General features: G+C 39.6%; 1 protein-coding gene across 3 annotated transcripts in view; it reads left to right on the forward strand.

Annotated features, from left to right (window-relative positions):
• MID2 (midline 2) overlaps positions 1 to 14,554 on the forward strand; it is a 105,141-nt gene extending 90,587 nt beyond the window's left edge. For 2 of the 3 annotated variants that reach the window (XM_032757431.2, XM_032757433.2), the window contains exons 7-9: positions 364 to 507; positions 12,554 to 12,715; positions 14,289 to 14,554. In XM_032757431.2, coding sequence (XP_032613322.1) covers positions 364 to 507; positions 12,554 to 12,715; positions 14,289 to 14,500 — 518 coding nt within the window. In that variant the 3' untranslated portion in view covers positions 14,501 to 14,554. The remainder of the gene's footprint in view (positions 1 to 363; positions 508 to 12,553; positions 12,716 to 14,288) is intronic. The other variant, XM_032757432.2, reaches the window with a different exon arrangement.
• Positions 14,555 to 14,739: the final 185 nt, after the last annotated feature.

A 14,739-nucleotide genomic window follows, 5' to 3' on the forward strand; every position in this document is an offset into this window, starting at 1 on the left:
ATATACTCATTTTGAAATTAAAAAAAATAAGTTGAAGACCATATGTTAAGAAAACCATATAATCACTTTACTCTAATGTCTACATAAGTGTTTATGCAGGCAGACTAGACAGCTGGGGCAATCATCATAAAAATTTAGGCTTATATCTTTGTCTAAAATATTTTTATTGTTGCAGCAAAAGTGGTTTTAGGGAGCTTGAGATCCCAGCATTTTGCTTCAGGTTGCATGGTTCATGCAATCTAAAGATTCCCTACTAAGAAAATCTCTTCAAGAGATGTTGGGTTACGCAGGAAGAGTAACAATTGTAAAATTCCAGAAGAGAGAGTATGTTTTCCTTACTTTCTTTTCCACCTTTCCTTACAGCCCCAAACCCACCATCTATCCGAGAAGAACTCTGTACTGCCTCCCATGACACCATTACAGTCCACTGGATCTCGGATGATGAGTTCAGCATCAGCTCCTATGAGCTTCAGTACACCATATTCACTGGCCAGGCTAACTTCATCAGTAAGTCATGGTGTAGTTGGGGCCTGTGGCCAGAGATAAGGAAATGTAAGGAAGCAGTAAGCTGCTCAAGATTGGCCGGGGCGCCACGAGGCAAGTGTTTGTAAGACATGTTAGGTTGTTTAGTATAGTGTTTCATAGACAGTGTAAGCTCCCCAGGGCATTGCAAAGACCTTACTGATGGGTAACAAGCAAGTTGTATATTTCCTTGCTGGGCAGTTGCTGGGGCCATTCCCATTCATTTATGTAACCGTTAGCCTTTCCTCAATTAATCCATGTCACTCCACTTTCCCAAGGAGAGTACAGCTTGGTACTTGTTCCTTGCCACCATCATTGCTGGTTCTGTGTGTACGAACATCTCTCTCCTTGACTCTTCTTCTACTTCATTATCGTGGTAAAATACATTATGTTCAAAGACTTTTCCTTTACCAAACCTACCTCTATCAGTGAATATGGTGACAAGCCTCCTGACTCTGTCACTCTTCCCTTTACTTCTTCCTTTCCACCAAGAATTATGCTAAATATGAAAACATGCCAGTGGGCCACAAAATGAAAAAGGTTAACAAAGCTGTTGTTTAGCTCACATGTTATGGTTTCACTTTCTGGTGAATTGGAGCAAGACAAAGCAGAATAGGAACTTCACTCATGCCAGTCAAGAGGGGATGAGCTGAAAGTTCCCCTCAATGCCCTGGGTGCAGTGGGGGCGGGGGTGGGGGATGGTGGAAATGGAAACAAAAGCAAAATTAAAGCTGGATTCAAGACTGGAACAGATTCCCAACCTAAAATAACATCTCCATAGCTGCAAATTAGTATTTTCTTTTACTTTTTTGTTCCTGCTTTTGTGTCTGACTTCACAGGCCAACATGAGAGTAGTTTTTCCAACTAACCCCTTCAAGTAGGCTTCCTTTTCCTGTTTTGTGACAAATCTGGGGCAGAATTCTGTTTTGTAACAAGGTGGGGTGGGGAGATGAGAGGACATTTGGTGATCAAACTTTAAAAAACATTTGCCTCGTGCAGCTCCAACCTAAACCACTTGGCCCATGTAGCTATGTTCCTGGGTGTTTCTTCAGATTGTGAAGTCACAAACTCTAATGCTTCACTGATTTATTTATCTCTCCTACTCTGGAAAGTCTTAGTGCCAACAACTGTGCTTCTTTTTCCTGATATGGGGAAAACAGTCATCTCCCAGGAATTAAGAAGAAGTCTGAGAAGTGACAAAGATCTAAAGGTTGTCACCTCTATTTTCAAGGTTATATAGTCCTTTGTAAAGAAAAGCTTAAAGGATAATTCTTAACAGTGATAGGATCATAGCATCTTAGAATTGGAATGGGCCTTAGAAGTCATCTAGTCTAATCTTGTTCCCTCCTACCAGACACCCAGCAGATAATCATCCTGTCTCTGCTTGAACATTTCCAGTGATAGGTACCTCACTTCTAACAAAACAACCCATTTGATTATTGTGCAGCTATAAATAATGGCCAGCGCTTCCTTATAAGAGGCTTAACTCTTCCTTTTAGTAAATAATAACGACAATAATAATTTACATGTGTATTATGCTCTACCATTTACAAATGCTCCCACATACATTATCTCATTGAGTCCTTATGGGTGCTTACTTAGCCTTATGAAATGTTATTAACTCTACTTTATAGATGAAGAAACTGGGGCTCAAGTTGAGTGAGTTGCCCAAAGTCACAGAGCTACGAAATGATGGAGTCAAGGTTGCAGCTTGAGCCTGTCAGACTTCAAGTTTAATGCTCCTTGAAGTAAACCACAGCAACCAGTCAGTCCTAGTTCTGACCTTTTGTGCCTCACTAACAAACCTAATCCATCTTTCACATAACAGTTCTTCAGATAATTTTAGTTAGTTCCTATGTCCTTCTAAATTTTCTATTTTCCAGGCTAGGCATCTTCCTTTCTTTCAATTGCTCCTCATATGGCATAGTTTCAGCTCTTTTGCTATCCTAGTATCATTTTTAAGAACACGCTCCTGTTTATCACTGTGCTTTATAAAATGTTCTGTCAATGAAGTGAATGTAGTACTCCAAAAGTGGTCTGAGCACTGCAGAGGATAGCTGGATTATTTCTCTTGTACATTAGCTGATTCCCCCTTGCCCTGTACCTTTTTTTTCAGCAGCCACTTTGACTACCGACTGTTTACTGAGCATATGATCAACTGAATTTGCTATGTATTCCAAATTCTGTTCTTATACAATTGAATGTCTAAAACAAAAATACAAAGCCTTGCATTTATCCCTAGTACATTTTTTTTATTGTACTTTAAGTTTTAGGGTACATGTGCACAATGTGCAGGTTTGTTACATATGTATCCATGTGCCATGTTGGTGTGCTGCACCCATTAACTCGTCATTTAGCATTAGGTGTATCTTCTAATGCTATCCCTCCCCCCTACCCTCACCACACAACAGTCCCTGGAGTGTGATGTTCCCGTTACTGTGTCCATGTGTTCTCATTGTTCAATTCCCACCTATGAGTGAGAACATGCAGTGTTTGCTTTTTTGTCCTTGCGTTAGTTTACTGAGAATGATGATTTCCAGTTTCATCCATGTCCCTACAAAGGACATGAACTCATCATTTTTTATGGCTGCATAGTATTCCATGGTGTGTATGTGCCACATTTTCTTAATCCAATCTATCGTTGTTGGACATTTGGGTTGGTTCCAAGTCTTTGCTACTGTGAATAGTGCCACAATAAACATACGTGTGCATGTGTCTTTATAGCAGCATGATTTATAATCCTTTGGGTATATACCCAGTAATGGGATGGCTGGGTCAAATGGTATTTCTAGTTCTAGATTCCCGAGGAATCGCCACACTGACTTCCACAATGGTTGAACTAGTTTACAGTCCCACCAACAGTGTAAAAGTGTTCCTATTTCTCCACATCCTCTCCAGCACCTGTTGTTTCCTGACTTTTTAATGATCGCCATTCTAACTGGTGTGAGATGGTATCTCACTATGGTTTTGATTTGCATTTCTCTGATGGCCAGTGATGATGAGCATTTTTTCATGTGTCTGTTGGCTGCATAAATGTCTTCTTTTGAGAAGTGTCTGTTCATATCCTTTGCTCACTTTTTGATGGGGTTGTTTGTTTTTTTCTTGTAAATTTGTTTGAGTTCATTGTAGATTCTGGATATTAGCCCTTTGTCATATGAGTAGGTTGTGAAGATTTTCTCCCATTCTGTAGGTTGCCTGTTCACTCTGATGGTAGTTTCTTTTGCTGTGCAGAAGCTCTTTAGTTTAATTAGATCCCATTTGTCAATTTTGGCTTTTGTTGCCATTGCTTTTGGTGTTTTAGACATGAAGTCCTTGCCCATGCCTATGTCCTGAATGGTAATGCCTAGGTTTCCTTCTAGGGTTTTTATGGTTTTAGGTCAAACATGTAAGTCTTTAATCCATCTTGAATTAATTTTTGTATAAGGTGTAAGGAAGGGATCCAGTTTCAGCTTTCTCCATATGGCTAGCCAGTTTTCCCAGCGCCATTTATTAAATAGGGAATCCTTTCCCCATTGCTTGTTTTTGTCAGGTTTGTCATGGAATGTTCTTCCATTTGTTTGTATCCTCTTTTATTTCATTGAGCAGTAGTTTGCAGTTCTCCTTGAAGAGGTCCTTCACATCCCTTGTAAGTTGGATTCCTAGGTATTTTATTCTCTTTGAAGCAATTGTGAATGGGAGTTCACTCATGATTTGGCTCTCTGTTTGTCTGTTATTGGTGTATAAGAATGCTTGTGATTTTTGCACATTGATTTTGTATCCTGAGACTTTGCTGAAGTTGCTTATCAGCTTAAGGAGATTTTGGGCTGAGACAATGGGGTTTTCTAGACATACAATCATGTCATCTGCAAACAGGGACAATTTGACTTCCTCTTTTCCTAATTGAATACCCTTTATTTCCTTCTCCTGCCTAATTGCCCTGGCCAGAACTTCCAACACTATGTTGAATAGGAGTGGTGAGAGAGGGCATCCCTGTCTTATGCCAGTTTACAAAGGGAATGCTTCCAGTTTTTGCCCATTCAGTATGATATTGGCTGTGGGTTTGTCACAGATAGCTCTTATTATTTTGAGATGTGTCCCATCAATACCTAATTTATTGAGAGTTTTTAGCATGAAGCATTGTTGAATTTTGTCAAAGGCCTTTTCTGCATCTATTGAGATAATCATGTGGTTTTTGTCTTTGGTTCTGTTTATGTGCTGGATTACATTTGTTGATTTGAGTATGTTGAACCAGCCTTGCATCCCAGGGATGAAGCCCACTTGATCATGGTGGATAAGCTTTTTGATGTGCTGTTGGATTTGGTTTGCCAGTATTTTATTGAGGATTTGTTTGGTCTAAAATTCTTTTTGTTGTGCTCTGCCCGGTTTGGTATCAGGATGATGTGGCCTAAAATGATTAGGAGTTCCTTTTTATTGGTCTATTCAGAGATTCAACTTCTCCCTGGTTTAGTCTTGGGAGGGTGTATGTCGAGGAATTTATCCATTTCTTCTAGATTTTCTAGTTTATTTGCATAGAGGTGTTTGTAGTATTCTCTGATGGTAGATTGTATTTCTGTGGGATTGGTGGTGATATCCCCTTTATCATTTTTTATTGCATCTATTTGATTCTTCTCTCTTTTCTTCTTTATTAGTCTTGCTAGTGGTCTATCAATTTTGTTGATCTTTTCAAAAAACCAGCTCCTGGATTCATTAATTTTTTGAAGGGTTTTTTGTCTCTGTTTCCTTCAGTTCTGCTCTGATTTTAGTTATTTCTTGCCTTCTGCTAGCTTTTGAATGTGTTTGCTCTTGCTTTTCCAATTCTTTTAATTGTGATGTTAGGGTGTCAATTTTGGATCTTTCCTGTTTTCTCTTGAGGGCATTTAGTGCTATAAATTTCCCTCTACACACTGCTTTGAATGTGTTCCAGAGATTCTGGTATGTTGTATCCTTGTTCTCGTTGGTTTCAGAGAACATCTTTATTTCCACCTTCATTTCGTTATGTACCCAGTAGTCATTCAGGGGCAGGTTGTTCAGTTTCCATATAGTTGAGTGGTTTTGAGTGAGTTTCTTAATCCTGAGTTCTAGTTTGATTGCACTGTGGTCTGAGAGACAGTTTGTTATAATTTCTGTTCTTTTACATTTGCTGAGGAGAGCTTTACTTCCAACTATGTGGTCAATTTTGGAATAGGTGTGGTGTGGTGCTGAAAAAAATGTATATTCTGTTGATTTGGGTTGGAGGGTTCTGTAGATGTCTATTAGGTCTGCTTGGTGCAGAGCTGAGTTCAATTCCTGGGTATCCTTCTTAACTTTCTATCTTGTTGATCTGTCTTATGTTGACAGTGGGATGTTAAAGTCTCCCATTATTATTGTGTGGGAGTCTAAGTCTCTTTGTAGGTCACTCAGGACTTGCTTTATGAATCTGGGTGCTCCTGTATTGGGTGCATATATATTTAGGATAGTTAGCTCTTCTTGTTGAATTGATCCCTTTATCATTATGTAATGGCCTTCTTTGTCTCTTTTGATCTTTGTTGGTTTAACGTCTGTTTTATCAGAGACTAGGATTGCAACCCCCTGCCTTTTTTTGTTTTCCATTTGCTTGGTAGATCTTCCTCCATCCTTTTATTTTGAGCCTATGTGTGTCTGCACATGTGAGATGGGTTTCCTGAATACAGCACACTGATGGGTCTTGACTCTTTATCCAATTTGCCATTCTGTGTCTTTTAATTGGAGCATTTAGTCCATTTACATTTAAAGTTATCTTTTTAGTTTTTTTTGTCTTATTGATGCATTTTTCTACCTCGATGGTTTTTACATTTTGGTTTTTCTGCCGAGAGATCCGCTGTTAGTCTGATGGGCTTCCCTTTGTGGGTAACCCAACCTTTCTCTCTGCCTGCCTTTAACATTTTTTCCTTCATTTCAACTTTGGTGAATCTGACAATTATGTGTCTTGGAGTTGCTCTTCTCGAGGAGTATCTTTGTGGCATTCTCTGTATTTCCTGAATCTGAATGTTGGCCTGCCTTGCTAGATTGGGGAAGTTCTCCTGGATAATATCCTGAAGAGCGTTTTCCAACTTGGTTCCATTCTCCCTGTCACTTTCAGGTACACCAATCAGACGTAGATTTGGTCTTTTCACATAGACCCATATTTCTTGGAGGCTTTGTTCATTTCTTTTTATTCTTTTTTCTCTAGGCTTCCCTTCTCGCTTCATTTCATTTATTTCATCTTCCATCACTGATACCCTTTCTTCCATTTGATTGCATCGGCTCCTGAGGCTTCTGCATTCTTCATGTAGTTCTCAAGGCTTGGCTTTCAGCTCCTTCAGCTCCTTTAAGCACTTCTCTGTATTGGTTATTCTAGTTATACATTCGTCTAATTCTTTTTCAAAGTTTTTACCTTCTCTGCCTTTGGCTTGAATTTCCTCCTGCAGCTTGGAGTAGTTTGATCGTCTGAAGCCTTCTTCTCTCAACTCATCAATGTCATTCTCTGTCCAGCTTTGTTCTGTTGCTGGTGAGGAACTGCATTCTTTTGGAGGAGGAGAGGCGCTCTGCTTTTTAGAGTTTCCAGTTTTTCTGCTCTGTTTTTTCCCCATCTTTGTGGTTTTATCTACTTTTGGTCTTTGATGATGGTAATGTACAGATGGGTTTTTGGTGTGGATGTCCTTTCTGTTCGTTAGTTTTCCTTCTAACAGACAGGACCCTCAGCTGCAGGTCTGTTGGAGTTTGCTAGAGGTCCACTCCAGACCTTGTTTGCCTGGATGTCAGCAGCAGTGGCAGCAGAACAGCGGATTTTCGTGGACCGCGAATGCTGCTGCCTGATCGTTCCTCTGGAGGTTTTGTCTCAGAGGAGTACCTGGCCGTGTGAGGTGTCAGTCTGCCCCTACTGGGGGGTGCTTCCCAGTTAGGCTGCTTGGGGGTCAGGGACCCACTTGAGGAGGCAGTCTGCCTGTTCTCAGATCTCCAGCTGTGTGCTGGGAGAAACACTACTCTCTTCATAGCTGTCAGACAGGGACATTTAAGTCTGCAGAGGTTCCTGCTGTCTTTTTGTTTGTCTGTGCCCTGCCCCCAGAGGTGGAGCCTACAGAGGCAGGCAGGCCTCCTTGAACTGTGGTGGGCTCCACCCAGTTCCAGCTTCCTGGCTGCTTTGTTTACCTAATCAATCCTGGGCGATGGCGGGTGCCCCTCCCCCAGCCTCGCTGCCGCCTTGCAGTTTAATCTCAGACTACTCTGCTAGCAATCAGGGAGACTCCGTGGGCGTAGGACCCTCTGAGCCAGATGTGGGATATAATCTCCTGCTGTGCCGTTTTTTAAGCCTGTAGGAAAAGCGCAGTATTAGGGTGGGAGTGACTCGATTTTCCAGGTTCCATCTGTCACCCCTTTCTTTGACTAGGAAAGGGAACTCCCTGACCCCTTAGGCTTCCTGAGTGAGGCAATGCCTCACCCTGCTTCGGCTCACGTGCGGTGTGCTGCACCCACTGTCCTGCGCCCACTGTCTGGCACTCCCTAGTGAGATGAACCCAGTACCTCAGATGGAAATGCAGAAATCACCCGTCTTCTGCATCACTCACGCTGGGAGCTGTAGACTGGAGCTGTTCCTATTTGGCTATCTTGGCTCCACCCCCCCAGTACATTTTATCTGGTTAGTTCTGCCACTTCATTTCAGCATGCTAAAATCCTTTGGGATACAGATTCTACCTTCAAATATACTTGCTCACCCTCACAGCCTGCCTTCTATTTCTTCCTCTAGTTATTGATAGAAAATTTTGTTAGAACAAGTACAAGGGCAGAGGCCTGAAGCAAAATTTTGGATGGCAATGAGAAACTATTTTACTAGGAATAAGTATTTTTGAAGATTCAGGATCCCAATCCTACCTGCCAGTCTGGCCTGCCACAGTTGACTGAACCTCCGTTCTGAGAGCTACTTTCCTTTGATGTTTTTTCACATTTTCTTTATCCAGAAATTTCATTCTTGTTGGTGAGGATTATTCCCCCTTCACCTTTTCTTTCAACTTTATTTCCTGATTTTTAACTTTCTTCCCACCTCTTCTAAGATTTGAAATGATCACAACCAGTAATGTTTCAGATTATGCTATGAGGTGAATGAGAATTCCAACAGATATTTGAGTGTGTTTGTCTTCTGATTACTGTATTATCTTTCCTCTGTTTGAGTTTTGTGTTTTGCATTACAAAAGCATTAGCCGTAAACTCTGCTTAGCCAGGCAGACCATAACATACTACCAGAAAGACATAACTTCTGTTTCCCTTCCTTTTCATTCTCATGCAAATACTGTCTGCCACACATTTACACTCAGGTTCAGGGATTTCCATATTGTAATTTTTCCCTTTTGAACAAGAGGTATACTTCCACTGACATAATTCAATCATAAGTCCCATCTTGCTAAATCTCAGTAATACCTAAAGGATCATATATTTACCTTTTTAAATTTAGAAATGATTTCAAAATCACAGAAAACTTGCAAGACTAGCACAACGAACACCCATATATTCTTTACCCAAATTCACCTACTGTTAATATTTGTCCCATTTCCTCTAGCATTTGCTAACATTCCCTGTTTTTTTGGAACCATTTTAGAGCAAATTGCATACATCACGGTCTTTCACCTCTGAATTCTTCAGCGTATATTTCCTAAGAATAAGGAAATTCTCTTACATAACCACAGTATAGTTACCAACTTGAAGAAATTTAACGTTGATGCAATACTTTTATCTAAACCACCATTTATATTCCAATTTTTGACATTTGACCAAATAATATTCTTTATGACATATAAAGAACCCAATACTGTCCTTTATAGTTTAGGGTCAGGTATTACATTTAATTGTCATATCTCTTTTGCCATATCTCTTTTAATCCAGAACATTTCTTCAGCCTTTCTTTGTCTTGAACAACATTGACATTTTTAAAAAAGTGTTCTTTTATGTCTTTATTATACTTCATTATACTGTCCCTTATTTTGATTTTTTCTGAAGTTTTCTCATGATTATATTTAGCAGTACAGTTCTTTCTTAGGGTATAATATCTGGAGACACATGATGTCCACTTGCCCTTCACTGATGATGCTAATTTTGATCACCTACTCAAGATGTTGTCTGATTTATTCACTGTAGTTACTACTTTTCCTTTTGCCACTAATAAGCAATCTGTGTGGTATATTTTAAAACCATAAAAATACCCTGCTTCTTCATCAAACCATCTCATCCTCACCCCCACCCTTGTTTTATTATCAGTTGATGATACTTGCCTGAATCAATCATTAATATGATGATTGCAAAATCATGATTTTCCAGTTGAGTATTCCCTCCCACATTTTCAAGTTGGCACTTGGCATTCTACTATAAGCCAGAGTCCCACTCCCCATTTCCTCCCATTTGTTTATATATCAGTATGGGCTGATGAATTATCTTTTTTCAATTGTTAATAATTATTTACTGCCCTTACTTGTGTTGGTGTTCAAAGTGTCAAGATTTAGCCATTGGGAGCCTTTCAAGGTGATTTCTGGGTCCTTATAATATTCCCCCATCATTTTCTTGAGCACTTCCTTACTTTCTGGCATAACAAAATGTTCTAGGCTCATTTTGACCTTATTCTGTGCCAGCCTTGAAATCAGTCATTATTTTCCAAGGAACCCTGGTTTCTTTTAGTGGGACAATATTAGAGACCAAGACCTGAGTGCTAGATATGCTAGATATAAACACAAACATCCATATATGTAAGCATATGCACACATATATAAATAATACATGCATACATACTTTATATATGTGCATATTTATGTGCACATACACAAACATATATATATTTTAGGAATCATGAGTTTACATCAATACCTTAAATTCCAGTCCATCCCACAGGTTCTTTCCTGCCTTTCTGCATTCTGTATTTGTATGTTCCTTCTTCCACAGTATGAACCCTGGCTCCCAACATCAACACATGTACTCATTTGCTCAATCCCATAATACATCTAAAATAGTTTCTGAATTGCTTTGTCCATGCCACTACAAAAACAAACTGGCTAACAATACTTCAGGATTTGTTTGAGGTTTTCCTCCCACCCCCACCACATTGGTGTAATTATGCTGTTCATCTGAAATGCAGTTGGGTTTGTTTCAGTTTGCCTTCAGTTTTAGTCCCCACTTTTCCCATCTGTATTGATTTATTTTTTTGAATTTGTAAAACATTGTGTTTCCCAAAGAGGATGCTATACAAAAAGGTACATTCAGAGAAATGTAATTTCCTCCCACATCCTTTTAATCCTGTTCCTCCACCCCCTACCCCTTGTGGATAACCAACTTCATGAATTTTTTATTTATCTTTCCTGTTTTTATTGTTGTTGCTTTGTAAATCCAAGCAAATATATGCATGTTTTCTTATTTTTCTTTCTCTCAAAAAAGTGGTGTACTGCATATGTTACTACAAATACATATATACTTTTGGAATTTGCTTTTTTCAATTGACAATATTTCCTTGAAATCACTCTATATCAGTTCATAGAGATCTTTTCCTCATTTTTTTTTCACAGCTGCATAGTACTTCGTTGTGAAGTTTGTCTTTGTATTGTTGGGTGTGTATCTGGAGATTATATGTTTTCCTCTTTATATTAAAATCTTATGTGCAGCTTGTGATTCATACTGTGTATTGGTAACATAGGCAAGGCCTCAAACATTGCTCCTACCCTTTTAATCCATGTTGTCTTTTCATTAGAATCACTGGGCACCTCCACCAATTCTTCCTCATCTTTCTCCAGCATATCTATTTTCCCTCCATTGTTTCTTTTACTAGTTTTAATTTAGGCTCTTCAACTTCCTCTCAGATTAATTATAAACCCATTGATCAGATCTCTTGCAAAACACTCATGACTTATTATTTTCAATTTTCAACCTCACTAAATTTTGTACTAGAGTTGCATAGAAATGACTGAATTCACTGCTTATTTTCCTTCCCTTTCCCTTTCTACCCTCTAGTAGAACTGTGGCTAAAAAGTGGTAAACTAACTGAAAAGCAGATAACAGTAGAGAGAAGTCTAAATAATCTGCAGACTAGAATGTTGATTTTTCTTTTACCGAAAGCTTGCCAAATATATGTTTTAATTATTTACATTTCCCCTGTTTAAGTTAATATTTGCAGTCTAAAATATATCAAAAGCAGAAGCCTAGTTCTCTGATCCCTTTACCTACTTGGAAGGGAGGAAGATTCCAGATAACAATGTGCTCCTGGACCACTCAACCCAAAATGAACATGGGAATCACATAACAGAATGTGTTGTGTAAGAGTGGGGAGATGATATCTTGCTTTGGTTATCATGTCATCTCTTTGGCTTCCTTATGGCACTGTGGAGACCAGCTAGTTTGGGAAGTAAGGGTGAGGATGGAGTAGGAGAGTGGAATCGTAAGCCCTGAGAGCCTCACTACCTTGCAGAGACAAAAGAGCATTGTTGTTCGCCCCCATAAACTGTGATGTAGTAGAGAGAACACTGGGCTACTATTTTAAAAATACCAGGGTTCTACTGTCAGCACCATCACTGACTATCTGTGGCCTTGGGCAAGTCGCTTTTCTTCTCTCAATCCTAGTTTCCCATTTGTAAAATAAGGGAAATACAGTATCTATGCGTCCCTTTAGCTGAGTTTCTATGTTTCCCTGCTCTGCACAGGATTGCTCCATCCATACAAGACCAGACTCAGCTCTCAGAGGAGTGGACGTTTGGAGTAAATATCCAGAGACTCCATAAAAGTGACGATTCTGTGACTCTGTATAGTAGCCATTCCTGTGTTATCTGGGAAAAAAATTGAAATAACCTAACTTTTGCTAGTGGTTCCATTCAATTGCCACAAGCAAGGAGACTGGCCTAAGTCTAGTTCTATGGGAGTAATGAAATAGTGGAATCATAAGCCCTGGTTCATCTCATTACATCTTCTAAGACTCAAAAGAAAACATAATGAATTCACTTTTGAGGGGTGGCTTATGATGAATTTTCAGTGTGTTTTTCATTCTGTCTCTCTTACCTGCTGGTTAATGTCCTTGTCTTTCCACATTTTACAGGCCTGTATAATTCAGTAGACAGCTGGATGATTGTGCCCAACATTAAACAGAACCATTACACAGTGCACGGACTCCAGAGCGGGACTCGCTACATCTTCATCGTTAAAGCCATAAACCAAGCCGGCAGCCGGAATAGTGAACCTACCCGACTAAAAACAAACAGTACGTTGTGGTGATTTCAAAAGGAAAGATCAATTTTCTTCTCCATGCCGGGGAGTACACAGCCTGAGCAGGCACCCACAGCAGTGCACGGGGGAGCAGTGGCACTGGGTAGAGGAGCTATACTGTTGTAGTTTGTACTTTGCGCAAGGAGTTTGTTGGTGCCCATGGAAGATTTGTGGACCCAGAGATATGCACAAAAAGACTGTTAGCTTGGGAGGATGTTAGTGAAGAGTTTTCTCTGCACTCCACCCCTTATATTTGGGGGACAATTGCATAAAAGAGCATTATTTGTGATAATCTAGTAAAATCCTACTACAGAGAAGTCATATCTGTTAGGAATGCTTTTGACAGCAAATAACAAAAAGTGCAACTAACTTAGCTTAACAAATAGCGTTTGTTAATTGTTTAAATGAATAGTATATATTTTATCTCTCACACATACACATAGGAAGAAGGTAGGCAGTTCAGGGCTAATGCAGCTGCTCTGCGATGTCATAAAAGATGCAGGCTCCCTCTCCCTGTGTGCACTGGCTTCTTGCCACATGGCTGCAAGATGGCCACTGCAACTTTCAGATGTCATATTTCCTCTCAAGATAGGAAAGAGGAAAGAGTTGGTACACATAATCGTTATCCCTTTTATCTGGAAAACCAAAACTTTCCTAGAAGTTTCCCCTGCTCTGTCTGACTTCTGCTTCCATCTGCTTCCATGTTCTTAGCCGCCCCTAGCAGTAAGGGAGGCTGGGAGATTGAGTATTTAGCTTTTCCGGCCTCTATAGTGAAAGTGAGTAAGAGAGAAAAAGTTGGGAAAGGGTAATGTGTTAGCCAACAGTGTCTGTCACAGAAGCATTCTGTATAATAAATCTCTTGCCATACCCAGCAACTGGTCCCTCAGTAACAATGCTTTTGTCATATGGTTATGAAGAATTATCTGTTGTGAATGATCCTACACAATAAATGTTTTCTCTGATCATTGATGATGCAACAGTCACTCTAACAAAATTGCCTAATTATATGTTATTTACATCCTAATTGTAAGAGGGCAAAAATAATTGTTCAGTTGCTGAGTTCTCGGGGTTTTCTGGTTCTGCCATCAAGCAGCAATTACCTCATCAATTCCCCTCACCTCAGACATCATAACACTCTTTCCCTTAAAATCTACCCAAATCCCAAACAACTCACTGAAATTAAGCAAAGCACAAAACATATTTGAGAACATGAAACTTTGAGCACTCCCTTTTACTTTGATAATATATGATGCGGGGGACAGCTTATTAGCTCCTCTTTGCTTGGAATATGACTTCCCACAAGTTGCTTTTAGGAGAGATCCACATTTTTTCCCACACTGGGAAAATAAATGCCTTTATGCAGGTCGTTTTATGGGAGATTGACCTTTATTCTTATTTTATTGAAAACTCTGGCTTCTTCTTAATAAAATTTAAACAGCAGCCAATTGCACTGGACCAAGAGTGATCATGATATCGAGCATACCCTGCCAGTGATGATGCTGGTGGAAAAGATAGAATTTTAAGATACTTTATAGTGCTTTTTCTTTTTTTTTCTACTTATTTTTCAGGCCAACCCTTTAAATTGGATCCCAAAATGACTCACAAGAAGTTGAAGATCTCCAATGATGGATTGCAGATGGAGAAGGATGAAAGCTCTCTAAAGAAGAGCCATACCCCGGAGAGGTTTAGTGGCACAGGGTGCTATGGGGCAGCAGGAAATATATTCATTGACAGTGGCTGCCACTATTGGGAGGTGGTCATGGGTTCCTCAACATGGTGAGTGGATCCCATTTTCCTTTTCTCTTCTGTCCTCTGTCATTAGGTTCCTAGGAGATTCAATTCTATAGCACAACCATAATACCAATAAATCAAGGTTAAAGGTATGTGATGAAAACCACTCCTAGAAAAATTTGCCAGCTTTTTAATAAAATAATGGAAAATATACTGGGCTAGGAGATGGAAACTGCCACATCGCTCTAATTGCTAACTTTTTAAAGCTCTAGTGATATCAGCATTATG

This window comes from Hylobates moloch, unplaced genomic scaffold, assembly GCF_009828535.3.
Source record: "Hylobates moloch isolate HMO894 unplaced genomic scaffold, HMol_V3 SCAFFOLD_7, whole genome shotgun sequence".
NCBI lineage: Eukaryota > Metazoa > Chordata > Mammalia > Primates > Hylobatidae > Hylobates > Hylobates moloch.